This window comes from Euprymna scolopes, chromosome 20 (assembly GCF_053919585.1).
Source record: "Euprymna scolopes isolate OS-2025 chromosome 20, ASM5391958v1, whole genome shotgun sequence".
Lineage (NCBI taxonomy): Eukaryota > Metazoa > Mollusca > Cephalopoda > Sepiida > Sepiolidae > Euprymna > Euprymna scolopes.
This window is the reverse complement of record NC_136501.1, coordinates 31,567,555-31,586,707: the sequence shown is the minus strand read 5'-3', so window position 1 is coordinate 31,586,707 and position 19,153 is coordinate 31,567,555. Positions and strand designations below refer to the sequence as shown.

Below are 19,153 nucleotides of genomic sequence, written 5' to 3'. Positions count from 1 at the left end.
ATCCCTGGGATGAAAGGACGAATCGGTTTCCCCCCTAACATCTCCCAGTTTCGGGCTCTGAGGAGGGTGGGGAGCGAAAGAGATGAAAATCGAAACAAACTTCCATCGATATAATAAACCCAAACAAAAAAACCCAGAAACCAAAAAAATAAAACAAAATCGAAATGAACCCACTCTGACGAAACAAGTTCAGACAGTGAGCAAGAATATAACTATGAAATAATTGATAAAGAAAAATACCCAAGATTCATAGTAATCGAAACCTTAGAAGGAAAAAAGATCAGTGATCTGTCTCCATTCTTAATCGAAAAAATTCTGTCTCAAAACAGCAAAAAAAATGAAAAATGGCAATCTACTCGTCACAGTAGATAACTATAAAGACGCAAAAAACATCTTAAAGATGGAAAAATTCCATATCTATAAATGCAAAAGTTTTGCCCATGAAAGATTAAACACATCAAAAGATGTTATAAAAAGCCATGAATTAACCTTGGCTACAGCAGAAGAAATAGAAAATGCCCTAAGAAAACAGGGAGTAATCGATCATGTTCGAATAAACATAAAAAGTAATGGTCAAACCATACCTACAAAAACCTACATACTAACATTCAATACACCAAAAATTCCCAAAGAAATAAAAATCGGATATACAATAGAAAAAGTAGAACAATATATATACCAGTCCCTCTGAAAGGTTTCAAGTGTCATAAATATGGACATAACAGAAACATGCAAAGGACAGAAAATATGTGGAAAATGTGGCTTAAAAGAACCTAACCATACTGAAAGTGAATGCCCCAACGAAACAAAATGCCCAAATTACCAAAAACACCCATCATACTCTAAAATATGCAAAATCTTCAAAAAAGAAATAGCTGAAATAACATACAAACAAAACGTATCCTTTCCTGAAGCAAGGAAAATAGCAAGCTCTCGAGAAAAAAATAAACACTTACGCAGACATCACAAAAATTTCAAACCAAACAAACCAAACATACTACCAAGACCTACCTAAACTAATCTCTGAACTCAAAAATCTAATTGAAACTTTAAAAACTAACCAAAACGAAAACAAGAAACAAATATCAGTATCTTCTAAAACTCAGTCAAATGATCTAAAACAAGTTCCAAAGAACAAAAAAGAACCCGAACAACAAAAACCACAAATAAATCGTGAAAGATCCAAATCACGAACAAGGACAAAAGCAGAAGATAAACACAATATCTGGAAAGATGGAAACAGAATGGGAAAACGCAAATCCTCTTTCCAAAAACCAAAACAAACAGAAAACAGAAATAATATTAAGCGAAAATAAATATGAATTGATTGAAATCGAGAGTCACAGAAATAAATCTAGCTCCCAAAACAGAACTGATCAGGAGGAGAAAATGGAGACTGAGGGACTAAGCAGTTCAAGTAAACACAAAACAAAAACCACTCAAAACACAACAAATCAATAGAATACTAGATATAAAACCTAAACGAAAACCAAACAGATAAAAAAAAACAAAACTTATGCAAATGGATAAAAACATCATACAGTGGAACTGCAGAGGCATAAAACCAAACTACAAAGAAATCAAACATCCCAGTATAATTGGCCTATAGGAAACTCTTCTAAAAGAAACGGACACCATCAACTTCAAAGGATACCACATTTACAACCAAACAAATAGATCATAAACAGATAATCGACTAATAGGTGGCACCTCAATTATAATAAAAAAAAACAGCTACCACATATAAAATTACAACTCCAAACAAACCTTCAAACAATAGCAATTAAAGCTACACTCCACCGACCAACAACTATTTGTTTAATCTACATTCCACCTAAACATAAACTAAATAAAACCGAAATTGAAGATCTGATAACACAACTCCCCACACCTTTTATATTAATGGGGGACTTTAACACTCATAACAAAATGTGGGGAAGTGAAAATATTAACCAAACTGGGAAAATCATTGAATCATTACTGCAATCACCCGAAATAGCTATATTTAACGACAAAACACATACCTTCACCCAGGCACAGGAACGACATCAGCTATTGACTTAACACTATGCCCCCCCCCCCCCCCACACACACAATATTTATGGACTTCCAATGGGAGGTACATAATGACCAGTGCGGCAGCGATCACTTCTCAATTTTTCTCAAAACCCAAGAACCTGCAACAGAAGAAACAAAATCAAAATGGCAAATCTATAAAGCTAACTGGACTGAATTTAGCAAACTTTGTACAAACTTAATTAACCAAGAAATAGTTAGCAAACCAGATCCTATGTTAGCTTTCACCAATATGCTAAACGAAATAACAATCAAGACAATCCCAAAATCTTCCATTAAACCACACCCAAAATCAACGCCATGGTTCACAATAGAATGTAAGCAAGCAATAGCCAACAGAAAAAAATGCTAAAATACTTCAAACAACATCCTACAAAACCCAACCTTCAAAAATACCTACAAGCACGAGCAAAAGCACGCTATATTATAAAAAAAAAGCAAAAAAGAAACCTGGCAAAACTACATTTCCAAATTGAACAACAACACTCCATCAAAAAAAACATGGGAAATAATAAGAAAAATAATTGGAAAAAAACTTGGAACACCAATAAATAGTATAAGTACACCAAATGGTAGACAAACTATAGACAAAAAAGAAACAGCAAACATAATCGCAAATGAATTCAGCCAAAACTCATTATCCAACCACTACTCATCCAAATTCCAAAAATATAAAGACAACGCAGAAAAAGAAAAACTCAACTTCACATCCTATTCACAAGAATACTATAACATCTCTTTCATTATAACAGAACTAAAAAATGCAATTCATAAAAGTAAAGATACAGCTACCGGTCCAGACGACATCCACTATCAATTTCTAAAACACGTCAAACACATCTCTCAACATCCTTTTACAGATAATTAACAAAATATGGTGGACTAACAATTTCCCAAAACACTGGCTCGAATCCAATATCATCCCAATTCCTAAAACAGGAAAAGATCATTCCAACCCTACCAATTATCGTCCCATCGGCCTAACAAGCTGTATATGCAAAACAACAGAAAGGATGGTCGATACAAGACTAATGTGGCATTTAGAAAAATATAACCTCATCTCTACACACCAAAGCGGATTTAGGCAAAATCAAGGTACTAACGACCAACATTTGACTAGAAACATATATCCATAACAGTCTAATAAGAAACCATCATGTGGTCTCAATCTATTTTGATATCGAAAAAGCGTATGACACCACGTGGAGGTACGGAATCTTGAAAGATATTCATAATATGGGAATTAGAGGAAACCTAGCAAAATTTATCCAAGAATTCCTATCCCACAGAACATTTAAAGTATGCTTAGGAAATACAACATCAGATCAATACACACAAGAAACAGAGGTACCACAGGTTAGTGTACTATCTGCCACCCTTTTTTTAATTAAAATCAATGGTATAATCAAAAATGTTAACATGGGATTCGATAAAACATTATTTGTTGATGACTTTTCAATAACTTGCTCATCACCAAATATGCCAACTATCGAAAGACAAATGCAATATTGCCTTAACAAAATAGATCTTTGGGTTAACCAAAATGGATTCAAAATGTCCAAAAGCAAAACCACATGTATCCACTTTTGTAGGAAACGAAAATATTACCTTGACCCACAGCTCAAACTAGATGGACAACTAATACCAGTAGTACAACATACCAAATTTCTAGGGATCATTTTTGATAATAAACTAAACTACAAGGAGCACATTAACAAATTAAAACAAAAATGCTTAAAAGCAATAAATATCTTAAAAATAGTATCAAAACTAAACTGGGGAGCAGATCAAGCTACAATGCTCAAAATATACCACTCACATATCAGATCCAAACTGGGCTATGGTTGTGCCATATACAGCTCTATTTACAAATCCTACAAAAACAAACTACGAACAATACAGAATCAAAGTTTTAGACTTAGCCTGGGAGCCAAACTACCTTCAACCCACAATTACAATACGCAACAAAACTACAAACCAACCCCGGAGAACTAAGAGAAAAATATGCAGAATACATAGAAATATACACCGATGGGTCTAAAACTATAAATGGAACAAGTGCAGCATGCACAGATGGACAAAATCAATATCAAATATGACTGCCCAACAAGGCTTCATATATACAGCCGAGCTGCAGGCTATCAAAATAGCTCTCAAACACATCAAAGACATCAAAAATTCATGATATATACAGACTCCCTATCCTGCATCATGACCCTTGAAGATAAATCTAAACACCCTTTTATCACAGAAATTATACAAGAATACAACGAAATAACCGAATAAAACAATAAAAAATTATAATAGTCATGTCGGTATCCCAGGAAATGAAAAGGCAGACAAACTGGCTAAAAAAGCCACAAACCACCAAATGAAAAAAAATTAAAATACCACAGACCTAAAAAGAAAAATCAACGAATATATAGAAAACAAGTGGCAAGAGGAATGGAACAAATGCACTGCAAACAAATTGCAAAAACGCCAACCAATAATTAAAAACGAAAAACAAAAAATTTTAAGGGAAGAAGAGAAGAAATTGTACTAAACCGAATACGAATTGGACAATCAAAATTAACTCATTCCTACCTAATCAAAGTGGAGGAAACACGAAATTGCACACTCTGCAACCAACGACTAACAATTAAACATCTACTGACGGAATGTAGAAAACACAAACACACTCGGAAGAAATATTTTAAAACAACAAACATTAGAAAAGTGTTCCAAGAAGTGGAACCCCAACAAATCATAAACTATTTAAAAGAAACAAATGTATTCAAACTCCTATAAAGTAAACAAGTAAAATTCATTTTAGAAAAACAAACTTCTTATAACAAAAAACAATTTTTTGGAAAACCTAAATCATCTTGCTTCAAAAGATAAACTTTTCAAGAAACTTAAAAGGTTTTCAGTTTCTTGTAAAAATATATTATATCAATAAAACTTTTTTGGCATTAAATGACCCTTAGATGTTGAAATGCAGTTAAACAAACACACTCACTCACTCACGCACTCATTCCAGGGAACACCACAGGTTATTGCCAGTAATTACTGATTATTAGTTATGGCCTGCATGAGAACACTTAGTGAGTGAATGATAATATAAATAAGTGTAAACAGTAAAATAAAATAATAAAAACTAAAGGTCTCAGCTGATACCACACAAAATAGTTGTGAAGGGTCAAGAAGGAGGGAGAGCACTAAGCAGACTTCCACTGAAAGAGTGTAAAGAGGACTGGGACCTTGGAGAGGCTTATTGTCAACCAAATCCAATAAAGACCAATGGTTTTTTGCCAGCAAGAAACCAATGTTGTGATAATGCAAAGTCATTTACAAAGGTTATTGAAAGAGGTGAAGAGTACTGGAAATCTGGGGAGACTAGTTGTCACCCACATTCCAGGGGACATCACCGGTTATTATCTGAGTAATCTGTGATGATGACTTGTGTGAGAACTTCTAGTGAGTACAAATAATGATAAAAAGAAACTACAGGGTAGATTCTCATATTTGCAAAAAAGGCCGAATAGTAAATGCATTAAAAGCATGTAAAAATAACAGCAATCAAAATAAGTTGAACTGTTCAAAACACAAATTATGTAAATAACACTGCCATATTTCAGAAATGATGCCGGATAGAATCGTATGAAAATTAAATATATATATATATATATATATATATATATTCCTCTGCTTCACTATTTTTTTACCAAGTAAGAGCTATGACTTACTTGTAGTTTCATTAAATACTTTTGCAAGCAAAATCCAATCCCGCATTTTGCTAATCCCTACTCTCTGATGAGAAGGAAAGTATTTCTTTGAAACTCCGCGGATTAAGGACTATCCACTTATTTTGTGCTTCCTTTTTAAAATTAAATATGTTTTTAACTCTTTTCCAAGTGTTTTTTTAACATGTTTTATTAACTAGTCGTTCTTATATATGTATATATATATCACGTTAAAGGTATTCAAGATTGATAACTAATGAATTTAACGAGATTATTAAGAGTGCTTAATAAAAGAAGAAAAAGATATATTTTTATTAATAGATACAAATTTATATGATCATGATACTGGAAATGCTAATGTTTCAGACAAATCAGAAGTTCTCGGCAGGTAACTTAATAAATGGTTGCTTTCCGCAAAAGAGACCTGTCCTCAAATGAAGAAAAAAAGAAACCTATGTATTCATTTATGAGATTTTTTATTTGTTTTGTTTGTAGGCTTTTTCTCTATGAATCCAACCAATGTTGTAAGTTATGCTGTAGCAATTTATGACTATTCAGCAACGGCCACCAACCAACTATCATTGCGTGTCGGTGAACGAGTGGCCATTTTGAGCAAAGCAGGCGGTGATAAAGGATGGTGGAAGGGAAAAATTGTACAATATGGAAAGGTGAGTACAAAGCCTTCAATCTCCTTTTGTTTCTCTTGTCTTCATATCAATATCGTGCATAGTTTTTAGAAATTGAAGAATGATATATATTAGTGCTGCGATGATTTCTATAATTTTCTCAACTCTGATACAATAACGGATTTTGTGTTAAATTCTTGGTTCAATATGATTTTTAATTCTGTTAGAATCTCTGAATATTTAGCTATATAGTTGTTGTCTTTTGTTATTTTTCAAATTACCTTAAAAACTCATGTAATACATATATTTTCATTAATGTAAAAATGCACGGTGGGGTTACTTAATTTAAATTTTATTGGTAGCTTAAAATCAATTATTTATCATTTATATCATCAATGAAAAATAATGTTTTAAACAAAACTAAACAAAAAAATAAACAATAGAATCGTTTTTGATATTGGAGAAAAGGCGTAACTTTTTCCAATTCTGATTCATCATCCCAGCACTAGTATATATATATATATTTCTAATTTTAAGGTATACATTTTTAAAAAAAAATATCCAAATTGTTTTAAAAAAAAAAAAAAAAAGCTCATGAAGTTATGTTTTTGACTTTCTCTTTTTTTTATTCTTTTTTTAATTTTTTTAAAATTATTTTTCTTTTTCTTTTTTCTTCTTTTTAACAAAGAAGTCACCACTTATCAAGGCACAGAGGCCACTCGGGGATAAGAGTTAAAGAGTGTACAGTAGTTAATGGAACAATATAGTAATCGTTAGTAGTGTAAATTTGGTAAATTGGATTACTTAAGGGGAACAGCTCAAAAAGAACTTGTTTATGTTGGACTTCAAGACGGCCATATAGTAATCAGTTGGAAAATAGGAAAACGGAAGGGAGTTCCACAGGTGTGCAGTGCCAAGCAAGAAGCTTTGTTCATAGAATCTATGTTTAGGCACAGATAAAGAGTGGGAGAAATTATTGATAGTGTTTTCAGCTAGTATCTTGTTAATGTTTGGCGAAGGTGGACCATAGATTGGAGCTCAGAAGAGCACCTGACATGAAAATAACGATAAAACAGGGACAGGCTCGCAGGCTCTCTTCTGTGAGAAGGAGATTGCAAGGGAGAAAAGGGCATCCCCTACGAGGCTACAAAGTCTATTTTGAACTTTGTCAAGGCAAGCTAAGTACTTTCTCGCCGCCCCTGCCTAGATGTGGCAACAATACTCCATCCTTGGACATACCTGACTCTTATATAGATAAAGAATTGCATCAGCAGGTAGATATCTACTGGATCGATAGAAGGATCCCACCATTTTTCCAGTGACGTTGGCGACTGATTTAATGTACGTGTTCCTTTTTTGATCAGGAGTAAAAGTCAAGCCCAGAAGCTTATCAAAACATGGAGCCTCCCCAAGATGAGAACCATTTATTTCAATTGATGTCAGATGGGAATCAGAACGTTGATGATGTAAAGATATAAGTTTGGTTTTAGATGCATTAAAAGTAACCAGCCACTTTTTTCCCCATTGTACCACATGTTCAAGATCAGAGGAGAGAGAATTAGAGAGAACTTGGTCATTTATGGCCTTTGATGTGCTGCCATAGATGGTAGTCTCGTCACCATAAATATCTATGAATGATCTAAGGATGTGATTTGGAAGATCATTGATGTAGATCAGGAAGAGAGTTGGAGCCAGGATGGACCCCTAGGAACTCCAGCATTAATACTATGAGCTTCTGATTTCTGCCCATCAACTACTACTCTTATAAACCTATCAGAGAGAAATGATTTAATAATTGAAAAGACATTTCCAGCTATACCATAGCTGGAGATCTTGTGAAGTAGACCTTTATGCCATACCCTATCAAATGCCGGAGATATGTCAAGAGCAATTGCTCTAGAAAAGAAGCCTCTGTCAAGAGATTCGCTAATTCTATGAGATAAAACCGTAAGCATATCTGCTGTAGATCTAGCAGAACAGAAACCATATTGCATGTCATTAAGAAGGTTATTTCTGCTGAGGTTGTTGACTACTCTATTTAAAACAGATTCAAATAACTTACTCATGACGCACATGAGACTTATTGGCCTGTACTGAGACGGAGATGACCGATCACCTGAATTCTTAAATACAGAGCATACAGGGTGTTGGGGAAACAATTTTCCTTAAGACAACCCTTAAACAGCTTTGTAAGTATGGGAGCTAGTTCTGGTTGAAGCTTTTTCAGCACTATAATTGGAATGCTGTCAGGGCCAGTTGCTTTACTGGAATCAAGGTTTTTGATTAGCTTGGAAACATCACGCACAGATATTTGTATGTTGTATAGCATGTTTTCTGATACAGAAGCAAATATGGGTGGGGGTTTGCAGCCTTGGTTGCATAGGGTAGAAATAGCTGCAAAGTTCTTGGCAGAGTTTGGCTTTATCTGACAAGATTACCTCAGGTCCATTGATGATAGTTGGGATAGAGTACACGCTTCTGTTCAGGATCCTGTTTGCTATTTGCCAAAACTGCTGGGAACCAAGCCGCTGCTCAGCCACTTGTGACTTGACGAACTGAGCATACAACTCTCTAATGTTCTTTATTACTGTTATTTTTTAGTTAAATTCAAGTTTTACAATATAGTTTTTATATTATGTTGTTAGGTGAAAGTACGGAAACATTACAAAACATCCTCCCCATGTTAAGAATAGGTTTCTAAATAATAATGTTAGTACAATATAATTATAATTTTTTTATTAAACTGTTTGGTGAAAGTACAAAAAGGTGAAAAAAAGCGAAAGTTACAAAACAACTTCTCTTCATGCTACGAATGGGTTTCGAAATAAAGTGGTTCAAAAGTTTTGGGAAGTCTTTTTTAGAGTTGCAACCTTCCCCATCACCACCACCACTTAAAAATTCATCAAAATTTAGGAAATCAACCAATTTAATGAAATTTTCAGAATTTATTAATTAACAGTAACAGAATATAATTTTTATACATATTAATATAACATTTTTGGACGTCTTATTTGTTGTATTAAACATTCCTATTCAGTTTAAACATATTTTTCATTTATTTTCATACAAACAAACTTTCGATACTTATGCACTTAAGTTACCGTGCTGAAATAATGTTATTATTTAGAAATCCATTCATAGAATTAGAGGGGAGAGGGTGTTTTGTAATTATTCTGTATTTTCACCTCACAATTTTTTGAATAATAAAAAAAGATATTGTCAAATTTGAATTTAACTCTCTACAGAAAACATGGGGTAAAGTTCAGAATAGTTAACAGTCAAGAACTCGTAAAACAAAAAAATGTTTTCGAAATAACAAAATTTTTTTAAAATGAATACTTTATGTTTCTAAGTCAGTTGACAAATGTTATGTTATGTTTAGAGGAGATTTTTTTGTGCGCGTTATGACACAAAAATATTCTCATGTTACATGCGTTTGTCACTACTTCTATCGATGTTTTTTTACATAGGTATCATCACTTATCAAGGCCCAGAGGCCACTCGAGGATAAGGGTTATGTGGGCTTACTTTTTATTCAATTCTTTTCAAATTTTAAGACAAAAGAAATTAATATATTTGCTATTAAATAGTGTTTGAACACAGTTTCTATCTTTACTTAGTTTTGTACTACAAAGTTTCAACTTTTGACTAGAAAGACGCAAGTGCTGTGTTCAAATTCCATAGCAAAGACAATTCTTTTCCCTGATTAGCTAAAACAACTAGAAACGTTGTTGATGGGTACAACATATTTATGTGAACACACCCCGACCGCTTATTTGCAAAAAGTGATCTACTGCCAGCAGACATGCTCTGCTGGCATGTTTTGTTGTTAATAGTCGGATTTGAATAGTGATTTCTTTGAATATACAAACCACAACAAAAATATTAAAATACCATTTTAAAGTAAATTTTATAGTGAATCCAGTTATATAAATTTTATGTTGATGGAGGTAGGAGAAATGTACTTATTACTGTTTTAAAAACTATGAGTGCCAAATTAAGTAGCAGTGTGCGTCTTGTCCAGCGCTGAACGTTATAGTGTCTAGTATTGCTACATAAATACTTTTACCAAAATGACTTGGTTTGATATTAACTTAGCCAAGAAAGGATTAATAAGTTGGAAAACAAATCCATTGATTAATATCAAAATGATACCATTTCTCTTTTTTTTTTCTTTATCCAGATTGGCTATTTTCCGCTAACATATGTGCGTGAAGAAGATGACTAATGATGGAGACGAGACAAGTAACCAATACAATGTGACATTGTATTTGTTTTGGTGAAGAGCAGTTTGAAAAGGGACTGTGAATTTATATTATCAAACTGTGTGTGTGTGTGTGTATGAGAATGAGTGCGTGAGTGCATATATCTACTGGTTGCCTATATGCGTGCATGTATGTGAATGAATATGTTTACATTTATATCTATATATATATATGTGCGTGCGTGTATATATGTCTCTTTTTGTGTGAGTGCGTGTATGCAAGGTCACATTCTTCATTCACTCACTCTGTGAAACTGGCAGACGACTATGCAGTAAAACGTGTCAAGTGAGTTGCTTCTCTTCCCCTCTCCCATCCCCACATACCGCCACGCCCATCTTCTTCCTCTCCTCCTCCTCCTCCCGATTCGAGCACTTTCAGCTCTCCAGACTTGGAATCTGTGAGACCATTAATTCCCAACTTTGGATAAACACTAAATAAAAATTATTTCTTCTATAATATTACCATCACTCGTACCACCACCACCACCACCACCACCACTAATTTTAGCATCTAATTACAAAAGATCACATTGATCACTTGTACAATTTCTAATGTTTGACAAGCTCAAATAATATACACATGCAGAGACACACACATATTGAAATATATATAATTTTTATAGCGTGAGAGATGATATAATTATTTCTACAGTCAAGCAATGCCGCAGCTCACAAGAGCCATGAAAGCCAACAGACCGGAAGTCCAAGACTTGAGTTTAACTCTCATTTGGTCTCTTCAGTCAGACACATCACAACTCTGGATTTGAAACCCAAAACTCTTGCAAGTTCTGAGTACAAATGTATCTAACTGATGAGCCCAAATGAGGGCGAAACTCAAGTCTTAGACTTCCGGTTTCTTGGTTTTCATGGCTCTAGTGAGATGCCATGTTGCTTGACTGTGAATATATATATATATATATATATATATATATATATATATATATGCACACACACATATATACACACAATTATAAGAAAATATATACTTTTGAGATATGTTCTATAAATAATATTTCAAATTGTAACAAATATTAAGCTCAATGAAAGTGAATTTTCCCATTCCGAGCATAGATATCATTAGTTATCAATCCAAAACCAAACAATGTAGTTAATTCACACTCATAAGTTTTATTTATTTTTTTATAGTATGTCTTATATGTATTTCGTTGAATAGTGCTATTTAGCAAAACATGTGTAAGATGTACTATAAAAAAACAAAATAAAACTTATGAGTGTGAATTAACTACATCTTTTGGTTTGAAAATGATGAGTAATGATATATAGTATACGTTTCCGTTCATACAAATTCATCTTGCTACATTTATGCATGTATCATCTCTAGATAAAATGGCCAAAGAACATCAGAATTAAGAGAGAATCGTACAAAATGAATTTTTATTCCCAAGAAAAAGGACATCACTTAACCAGATTTATTTGAACAAACATCGGAATCCTTTTTTTTTCTGCATCCAGTTATGAGGTGACGGGGGGGGTTGATAAGGTTAGATATTCTACCAAATCAAGTCATGTGATCTCCTTGTTTTGGGAATATTCTATCTTGCCTGATGAGATTCAGTCAATTTTGGTTCTAGTTGTAATATGTATGCATATGTGTAACCAGATATGCTTGGATCAATAAAAAAAAAAGATTATATTAAATAAGCAGCTCTACTACTTACTAAGCACTATTATATAAACACAATAAGATTAATTGGATTGCTTATGCTACTTCTATGAACAAAACTACATCTGGAATGAAATGTTAATATATATATATATATATATATATATATATATATATATATATATATATATCAAGAATGTGGACAATTGACAAAAAATTGAAATGGTAAAAATATTACATCTTTTTTGTGCAGTCTACCCAGGCCATTTGTGAGAAGCAAAAAAAATTTTTTTTTCTTCGTTTTTTTTTTTTTCTTCGTTTTTTTTTTTTTTTTTGTAATATTTTGATCTACTCTTGTGAAAATTATTAGCAAAAACATTTCAATCCATTCATAATACAAAAAAAAGAAAAAAATTTTCATCACTTCTTCATTTTGAGCAAACTGAGTAGATTGTGTAAAAGATGTAATATTTGTTACTATTTCTATATTTTTTTTTTTTTTTTGACTTGGCCATATTCATTAGAAATTAGTGTACATGGACAACAGTGTGTGTGTGTGTGTGTGTGTGTATATATATATATATATATATATATATATATAATGGAATCATGCTGCAATTTCATCTGAAATAGACTGAAGTATGGTGACATGTTAAAGAAAAAATATTTTTATATTAATTTTTAATATTCATCATTCATATTTATTTTCTAATACATGAAAATAAAGATACATAAAGGATTAATATTAAAAATAAACATAATATATTCTTTCTTTTATATGCTACCTTACTTTAATCCATTACAAATGTAAATGTATATTATCTATATCTATATATATCTATATATATCTATATATATATATATATATATATATATATATATATATATATATATATATATATATATATGTGTGTGTGTGTGGAATGATCCTGTAGGTACATTTGTAATAGATTTAAGTATATATATATATATATATATATATATATATATATATATATATATATATATATATATATATATATATATATATAGAGAGAGAGAGAGAGAGACAAAAGAAAAGATATATTTCAACAATCTTTATTTTCCAGCAACAGCTGTTTCCTCAATTGTCCATACAATCAAGGTATTCAAACATGTCTTGAATCTTCCAGGACAATGATTCATTATAAAAATATCAAAAGCAAAAAAATTGAAAACTTACATTAGAAGACATTCTTTTAGGCCAATTAAGTTATTATTGTTGAAATCTGCTTTTTTTTTGTCTATAAATTCTCTGGGATTATAAATTCATATCTATTGAGCTTCACAACACTGAAGATTTTACTATAAAAAGTATATACACACACACACACACACTACCAAAATAAAAGTGATCATTCTGTTTATGTCCTTTAAAAAAAAAACAAAAAGCAATGTTTTTCTATGAATATTTACTCAATTCCATACTTCTACGACATTGCATAAGAGAGTGTATTATAATTTCTGTTGACCTTAATTCTACTAATGTGATGTATTATAACTAAAAGAAATGATATCATGATTTATTATGATATTCTTAAAGCTGGGTTTTCTTCTTTTTTTTGTTTTTTTGTTTTCTATATATAACTTTACTAATTCATCCTGAGTCCTAAATCTTCAAAGATAAACAAAAAAAACAAAAAAAAAACTGTTCGGGTCTCTCACTGTATGCTTAATTTGCCAATCAATTTGTGGTTGTTTTTGGGATGAAGGTACATGACTTGCCAGTCTTATTCCTTTTGTTTGGTCATGCACTTAAATTATAAATAACGATACTGTTCCCACTGTCGAACGGCCATTAGAATAACCAGCACATATGCCAGTTGTGCACGTATACACACATCTATTGCTTCTCCATCACCCCTTCATCTATAATACATTCATATCTATTTGCTCCCTTTTATATACACTCTCTTGAATGATTACTGTCACCTTGTATTTGAACCAGGTATTTCAAATTCAGACTAGTGTTGGGACGATTAATCAGGAATCAGAAACATCAAAACTTTTTGGGATATCTGAAACAGAAAAATTCTAGCCTTATTTCTGATTCCATTTTTTTTTTTCTTGATAATAAAAAATGAAACAAACACATTGTGCTTATTTATAAGATTTTTTTTTTTTTTTTTTTACAACATCATAGGGGAGTCGTCCACTTTTTTTTAAAAAATGATTATGCATATTTTATGTTCTTATCAGTTGGACTAGGGTTAATGGGGAGGGGGGGAAATTTAGTGAACACCCTTAAAAAAGTTAGAATGACTGTTTTATATAAAATTTATATCCTATTCTAAATTCTAAAATTTTTTTTTTTTTCTTTCAAATTCCAAAAGGAGTTCTCATGTAGTCATCTAAGAACAAAGTCGAATCTCATTAGTCGAGGCTGTTAATCTACAAATTTATTATGTGTTACGTGTTCTTTTTACAGTAAAACAAATCAATCTAATGACCGACCAAATCTTTATAATTAGGGTAAAAAGTATAGGGAAGACACAGAATAGTTAATAAAGCCGCCCTCCCTATATTAAGACTGGCTTTCTAAAGAGTAACATTATTATTTAGAAACTCATTCTTAACATGGGCAGAGACTGTTCTTACATTGTCTTATTTTGCCTACCAATCATTGACTATTTTCGTTTATGAAAAAAAAAATCCAAAATTATTTTGTACACTTAAGACAGACTGATACAAGTCAGCTTTATTTTAAAAGAAAAATTGAACCATGTCTCCCAGTTTTCAATTAATTACAAGGAAAAACATTTGAGAAAGGTTTAAAAAGATCCCCCCCCCCCAAAGTGTATATGCAGATAATATACTGGGGTTTTACAGTAATTCGTAAATTAAATAAAAAAAGAAAACAAAACAAATCTAATTAAATATTCAGAAATTTAAAAAGAATCAGAATTGTGAATTAAGTACAGAATTGGTAATTGCATCGGTATCAAGGAATTTTGGAATCGTCCCATCACTAATACCAACATTTAAAGATTCCAAATTTACGCACACACGCACGCACAACCTCATATATTTGTCTATTTTGTAAATAAAAGCTTAAACAATAACAATTTATATGACAAAGAATACTTGATATTATACAGAAACAGTAAATCAATATGAACATAATTTGGAATGTGTATATATATTTCGAGGTATAAAACTTTAATATAATCATTTGGAGAGGGAGTCTACACATTTGTAGGCATGTTTTGGTTAAAGCTGTAATTCAGCTAGAGCTCTTCAAGCTTCTTAGAACAGAGACCCAAGGAAGACTAACTAAGTTACTGTTTTGCTCAAAATATGCCTGCGAATGTGTAGTTAAAAAAAAAGGATATTTGCATGAATTAAAAAAAAAAAAATGTTACACCTGATAAACGGCTCTATTTATTATTGCACCCGTTTAGGTAAGGATTCACTAAAGTTTACCTGTGGACATAAAGTTACCTAGACTATATATATATATATATATATATATATCTAGTATATGAATATTTGACAAGTGAAAAAAACTTTTATGCCATTTGTTTTAGTCCAAATGTTTTTCTAATGGAGTTTACGTAAAGCAAAATGTCTTTCTGTTTTTGTCACTTTCGCCAACTTTTCTGTCAAATATTTTCATCCAATCATAATTTGCACACACACACACACACATTCGCACTGATAATGTTATTGTGTATGTGTTTCTTCTTTAGTGGTGGTTTGGTAGTTCTTTGACAAAAACAAAAAAAGCTAAATTAAATTCTGAAAACGCCCACTGCTGAGCATTTCTTTGTCAATTTCCTTTAGCCTTCAAAATTGATCGACAAAAATCAGAAAGTTTTAAAAAAAAAAGAAGCTTTTTGTATCTCTTCCACATTTCTATTTGGGCTTTCATTACCTGTCACTCGAGTCTGTTCTATCATCGGTCAGTGATAGAATTGGTCAACTGTGTGAATATTTGTTTCAATTTTTTGCCGACCTGTTGGCTGTTTATTTGATGTTTTTGGAGTTTTTTTTTTTTCTTTTTTTGTTTTTATTTTAACAACCAGCATTGCTCTGTCAATTCCTGTGCTGCTCTAGATTCAATCAATTACTGCTTTTCTCTTTAAAAATGAACATTAAAAAGGAAAATGTCACAAACTCTGAGAAAATGACCAAGTACTCAAGATGCTGCTGTTTTCAGATTTGGGAGGGGGGGGTTCTTATTTGGAAAGTTACCCATAATCAAATGAATGTTTATTTTGAACACATTTTAAATTTAAAGAATAATTAAAAAAAAAAAAAAAAAAAAAAAAAATCTTTTTTTAAAGAATGTGACAACTTCACCAGGTTCTCGTTTTTCTATGCAAAGTTGGGATTTCTACAGAGCACACACAGAAACACTGACATTTTAGGATCCTTTTTTTTATAATTGAAAACTTCTTTTTCATTTTGTCCATAAATTTAACTCCTAATTTAATCTCCAATCTAAAAATAAAAGCATTTTTTTTTCGCTAAGATTATTGGTGTTTGAGTGCAAAACTACCTGCTGATTTTTGTTTTGTTTAAAACATTAAATTTAGCATCTTTTCTCTTGATCTCCCCATATGTATCTCTTCCTTTATCTCATTCTCTCTCATATATAGAGAGTATCGTTGAATTATTTAAATGACTTCCAGTGCTTAAACAAAAAAGAATGATTGAAGAAATCAGGATCGATCAAAATCTTAATGCCATTTTCATCTAATTTCTCATTTTAATTTTTACCGCCAGTTATACATAAAACACAGTCACATCAAAATGTTTATTTTTTTCGTATTTGGATTTTTCAGGCTACTATTCTCATTTTGAGTGTTATTTTCATAACGTTTCAGTTGATGTAACCTCTGACCTTCTTCAGACGTATCTCGTTGAACACTGAGAATCTTTCTATCAAGCTTAAGAATCTGCACAGAACTTCGCACAGAATCTTTATTCAACTCACAGAGGTAGCATGCTCTTGTTCCATCAGCCATAACTGGGTAAAAGGCCTCAGTAATTTGCAATTGTATTTTGAGTATTGCCCTGAGGATTAAATCTTACACCCCTATAAGTGTAACTTTTACAACTGAATTTTACCAAGTAGTTTATTCACTATGCCTTGGATCCTTGCAGAACAAGAGCATGCTACCCCCATGAGTTAAATAAAGGGTTCTGTTTGAAACTCTGTGCAGATACATCGACTGAAACATGGAGATTAGAACAGTAGTCAGAAGAATCCAAATAATATGAATAAATATGAATAATCAATCTTCATTTCAAAAATTCAAAATTTTTTTTTTTTTTTTTTTGTAATTCAGTTTGTTCTTGAAATAAATAGGAGATTAATTGCTAGTGATGAATAAGAACCTTAGAACATTATTTAAATACCAATGTTAATGAAAGCAGCAACAACTTATTTCTTACTACATAGGGTTTTTTGGTTTGAACAACTTGAATGACCGGTTTCCCCTCAATCACTGATGTTAAAATAACATTTAAACATTGACTATTTGAGAATTCCCGGTGCTTAAGATCTAGAAGGAAAATGAACTCCTCATTTCGACTGGAGACATTGCAAAAAGGAAAATGAACTCTGTGTTTTGACTGGAGACATTGACAAATATTTGTTGTAAACATTGCTTTTCACAGTTATCAGTTATATTAATTTAGACGACGAGCAGACGAAAAACTATTTAAAAAAAAACTGATTATGACTGGTCATGGTAAAAAAGATTGTTTTTTTCTGACAACCTTATGAAACTGTTTTTATTCATTTTGTATTATTTATACAAACTTAAAAAAATCTGTGTATTTGTAGTGACTCACACAATTACTTTAAATTTTTATTTTTAATCGCTGCATTGTGTAAATCCGTTTTATGGCTATTGCAAACAAAAATCTCCACAATAAACTCTGAATTTTTTGTTTTTAGAGATTGTTTCCCATTTAAAAACAAAAAAACGTCTATTTTTAACTGCCATTAAAGAAACAAATATATAAATATTTAGATGAAATCAGCAAAAATTAGGTTGGTGCGAAAATATCGTTTTTTGACATTTTAACTTCATGTAAAAAAAAACACATTATTTTTGCACCAACCTACTAAAAATAAAATTTTACAGAAATTTAAATAATCCTGCACAATTTAACTGCCTTAAAGTTTAGTTAATGTGACTACATTTGATTTGTTGGTTGTTGAAAAATCAAGAAATTATATATAAAAAAAAGTTTAAACTTCTTCCTATTATTTCTAAGCAAATTTAGGATATTTATAACTATATACAATCGGTTTTATTAAAAACATTGGATCATTATAATACGATTAAACAAATAGTGACTCACCTATCAAGATTTTAATGCATTGGTCATAGTGAGATTCCAGAAATAGTGATTTAACCCATTAAAAAATTTTTTATGGGTTATTTATAAGATTAAATGAGTAATCCATTAAAATTTTGAAATAAGAGCAGGATTAATGCTTATTTTTATAGTCATTCAATCCTATTAACAGCAATAACAATAGGTTTTGTTATTCAATCCTATGAAAAGGTAGCAATGTAATAAGAATTCTTTAGTTTCCTTATTAAATAAGCAGACAACATAATTCATTACTGACAGATTCTGATATTTATTTGTCGTATTTATAAATCTGAACCATTGTTTCTTTTTCTGAGATTAAGCTTTAAATGTTTTCCTCTTTTTTTTTTTTTGTCTTTTTTAAGGTTTTTGTTTTCACAATAATATCTGTATTATTTTCTTTGTTTAAATATTTTTTAATTTAAAGGAAAAAAAAAGTCTCCAAAATTTCATACAACAAAATTTTATATGATAAAAACAAAACTAG

The 19,153-nt window shown here is 31.3% G+C and overlaps 1 protein-coding gene across 14 annotated transcripts in view; it reads left to right on the top strand.

Annotated features, from left to right (window-relative positions):
- Positions 1 to 11,110, top strand: part of LOC145241382 (proto-oncogene vav-like) — a 347,285-nt gene extending 336,175 nt beyond the window's left edge. For all 14 annotated transcript variants that reach the window (XM_080104292.1, XM_080104290.1, XM_080104285.1 and 11 more), the window contains 2 exons: positions 6,297 to 6,469; positions 10,611 to 11,110. In XM_080104292.1, the coding sequence (XP_079960418.1) occupies positions 6,297 to 6,469; positions 10,611 to 10,655 (218 nt within the window). In that variant the 3' untranslated portion in view covers positions 10,656 to 11,110. The remainder of the gene's footprint in view (positions 1 to 6,296; positions 6,470 to 10,610) is intronic.
- Positions 11,111 to 19,153: the final 8,043 nt, after the last annotated feature.